Below are 3,061 nucleotides of genomic sequence, written 5' to 3' on the forward strand. Positions count from 1 at the left end.
AAACCTCTCGAACTGTTCACTGTTTGCTGCTGGAACCACGACCAAGTTGGCTTGAATGCGGCCTCGACATGACCGTGATGCAGTCAAGTGTAGTGCTGCCATGGCGGTGCTTGTAATCTTATTTCTTTTCGCTAAAGGAAGGCACTGTATTGCAGAAAACGGGACAGGCAATCCCATTTAGGACGTGAAGTGACATAAGTTTTGTCACTGAGTTGCGACTTAGCGTGACGGCTCCACGAGAGGTCACGTGCTGTAATATTGATCACATGTTTAGCACAAGTCCACGAAACATGATATCAAGGGTAGCTGAACAACTGTGGAACTCCTGAGGTCATGTTACGTTAGAAGGTTCGGCGAGAAGATGTCCTTTAAACGGGTTGCTCCTCTCAGAAAATGGACACCGTCAGAAGCAAGATATGAGTTTCGAACGAACCCAGAGCTCGAGGGTTCGTCAACTTCTGGATACTGTATGGGTTATCTTCAAGCAAATCTAGCCATTCTTCCTTCTTCGTTGGCGGATGAATTCGAACAGTTTTGCGAGTTAAACAAAGCTCCGTGCCCATTACTGTACAGAAGCAAACGCGGTGAACTGTCAGCTGGAATTCTGGCCCGAAAATCTGATGTGAGGTATGAGAATCAAAATTACAACGTCCCTCGCGAAAATACCCACTCTCTTCCCCCCGCCCCCCAACCCCTGCATTCTCTCTGAATACTGCGCGATTGTCAGTCGAGTTAGCTTTGGTGACGAAGCTTTAGCCTTAAAATTACGGCGTTGCCACTTTGCTCGTTTCCAACGGTAGCAATATCGTCCCTACAATTTTGTGCACTTTGCTTTGCTGCAAATGAGGTCAAAGGCCGACAAGTTGCTCCTGGAAATGAAGCCAATTGCCAGGGTTCTCCTGAAAATTTGAAGTAGAGGGAGAATAACTTTGAGTAGGCGGCGGACAATGCCGATAAAATGACATGGAGTAGTTTTATCGGAGCCATGTTTGGGGGGGGGGGGGGTGGGGGGTGATCGCAACCTTTTAGTGGGGGGTCCAGGAGCCTCCCCGGTAAAATTTTGAAATTGGGTTCTATAAAGTGCATTTCAGTGTATTTTAAGCAATCATGGTTTTCTTCTTTTGTTAAAGAAAAGCAATTTCACCAAGAAAAACACACATGTAATGTATTGTGTTAGTTGAAGAGGTTAATCATCGTCATGCATATCAAATTTGAAAAAAAATATCAAAAACGTCAAAAACGTTCTCATTTTGTGGTCAATCACGCGTGTAAAAACAGATTAGAAAGCCAAATGAGAAAAGAGTTTTGCTGGCCTTGAAGATACTAGACTGGGGTATGACATTTATTTTGTTAAAAGACATGTTTTGAATGGTTTTAACACAGTGCTAGGGGTGGAATTCAGTGAACGTGATGAAGCTTGTGATTGGTAACTGTTGCAAGCGCAAGCCGGTAATACTTGGTGAAGTTTCCCACAGATTTAAGCTCAGAATTTTTTCTAATTAAGCATGCAGACCATCATTGACGTTTTGAACCTTTGGGTTTTTCATTCATGATTTCAAAAGTGATAAAATTAACACAATCAAACTTAAACTTGACATATTTTGCAAATGTTTCGCTTTATAACGAAGCCTTGAAATAGTGCACGTATTTTTTCATACTTCCCTGCTTGATAAGCTCACCAGTTTTATATCTCACTTTCAATATTTACACAAACATCTTACAGCTGCTGAGTTTAAAGATTGTGTAAGATCTTGCAAAGCTTGTTTCTTTTGTTTCTTTTGTTTCTTTTGTTTCTTTTGTATCTGAACTTTGAAACCTGGTCATCAACCTTTCGTAGTGCCCTACTCAACTGATAATTGTAGTATGAAGCACTTCAGTGTCTCATTATTCTTGTATCATGCTTACAGAACTGATCTGCCAAAATACTGTGTGTCTGAAAATGGGATTGTGACAAAGAAAACTGGGGACCTGATGGCATATCCAATGGATGACTATGCATCCTTTTATATCGGGTGTAGCTTCTCATTTGAAGAGGCCTTGACAGATGCTGGTGTTCAACTCCAAAATGTCGTTAAAAACTGCAACGTGTCCATGTTTGTCACCAACATTCCATCAGTTCCCGTTGGGCCATTTGCCACTCCTATGGTTGTCTCAATGCAACCAATTCCCAAAGACTTGGTTGAAAAAACTGTAATCATCACAGCTGCTTATGAGGCAGTGCATGGAGCACCAATACATATTGGAGATCCATCAGTGATAGGAATTGAGGATATCTATGCCACAAACTATGGGGAACCTTCAGATATTGGAGATCTGATACCTGTTTTTTGGGCGTGTGGGATGACATCGTCTCTGGCAGTGAGATCAGCAAGTGAGTCAGACTTAAAAAAGTACAAAAGATGTCTGTTGTCTCAGTCTATGGTCTTCCAGGGATTTAAATTAATTAGCAATTTCTTTTCAATGTTATCTGTTGTTGATCCACAAAAAGTACTCTCTGAAATTGGCCTCAAAGCTGGTAGATGTACTGTGACCAAACCCCTGGGAGGGACTCCTGTATAAAAAGGACGGGGTTGCTCATCATACCTTTTAGGGGTTCAAACAGTGGTTTGGTACCTCAGGGTGGTTAGCCTACAAAGTTCAACAGCAGGAGCTTTCACAGTACCTTTTAGGGTATTAAGCCAAAAAATATGACAGGAGATATTTGACTATTAACTGATTCTTAATTTTGTCTCAATTACACAGGGAATTTTCTTAATCTCATTAAGAAAAGAGTGTACATTCAGTCAATCTGTAGTTTTTGAATTGGTACCTCTTAGGGGTGAAAAACATTTCAAGCTACACCCACAAAACAAGATTTTGGTATCTCTTAGGGGTTCTTTTCAATATTTCTGACGAGCACCCGCATCCTTCTTTTAAATGGGAGTTCCATCCCCCCAGGCCAAACCCTGATTGAAATTGGACTTGTGCATGAATTACATCTGAAATGTCTATTTCCAACAGCCAAGTATGGAACGCCAGAACTGTCTTATGATACTTTTTTTATTATATTGGGTGGTCATGT

General features: G+C 41.3%; 1 protein-coding gene across 1 annotated transcript in view; it reads left to right on the forward strand.

The window, feature by feature from the left end:
* Nucleotides 1–272: 272 nt before the first annotated feature.
* LOC149110866 (uncharacterized) overlaps nucleotides 273–3,061 on the forward strand; it is a 12,405-nt gene continuing 9,616 nt past the window's right edge. The window contains exons 1-2 of the mRNA XM_089291114.1: nucleotides 273–627; nucleotides 1,908–2,371. Of these exons, the coding sequence (XP_089147240.1) occupies nucleotides 362–627; nucleotides 1,908–2,371 (730 nt within the window). The 5' untranslated portion in view covers nucleotides 273–361. The remainder of the gene's footprint in view (nucleotides 628–1,907; nucleotides 2,372–3,061) is intronic.

This window comes from Orbicella faveolata, unplaced genomic scaffold (assembly GCF_042242905.1).
Source record: "Orbicella faveolata isolate gen_17 unplaced genomic scaffold, um_ofav_v1 contig_24, whole genome shotgun sequence".
NCBI classification, from domain to species: Eukaryota; Metazoa; Cnidaria; class Anthozoa; order Scleractinia; family Merulinidae; genus Orbicella; species Orbicella faveolata.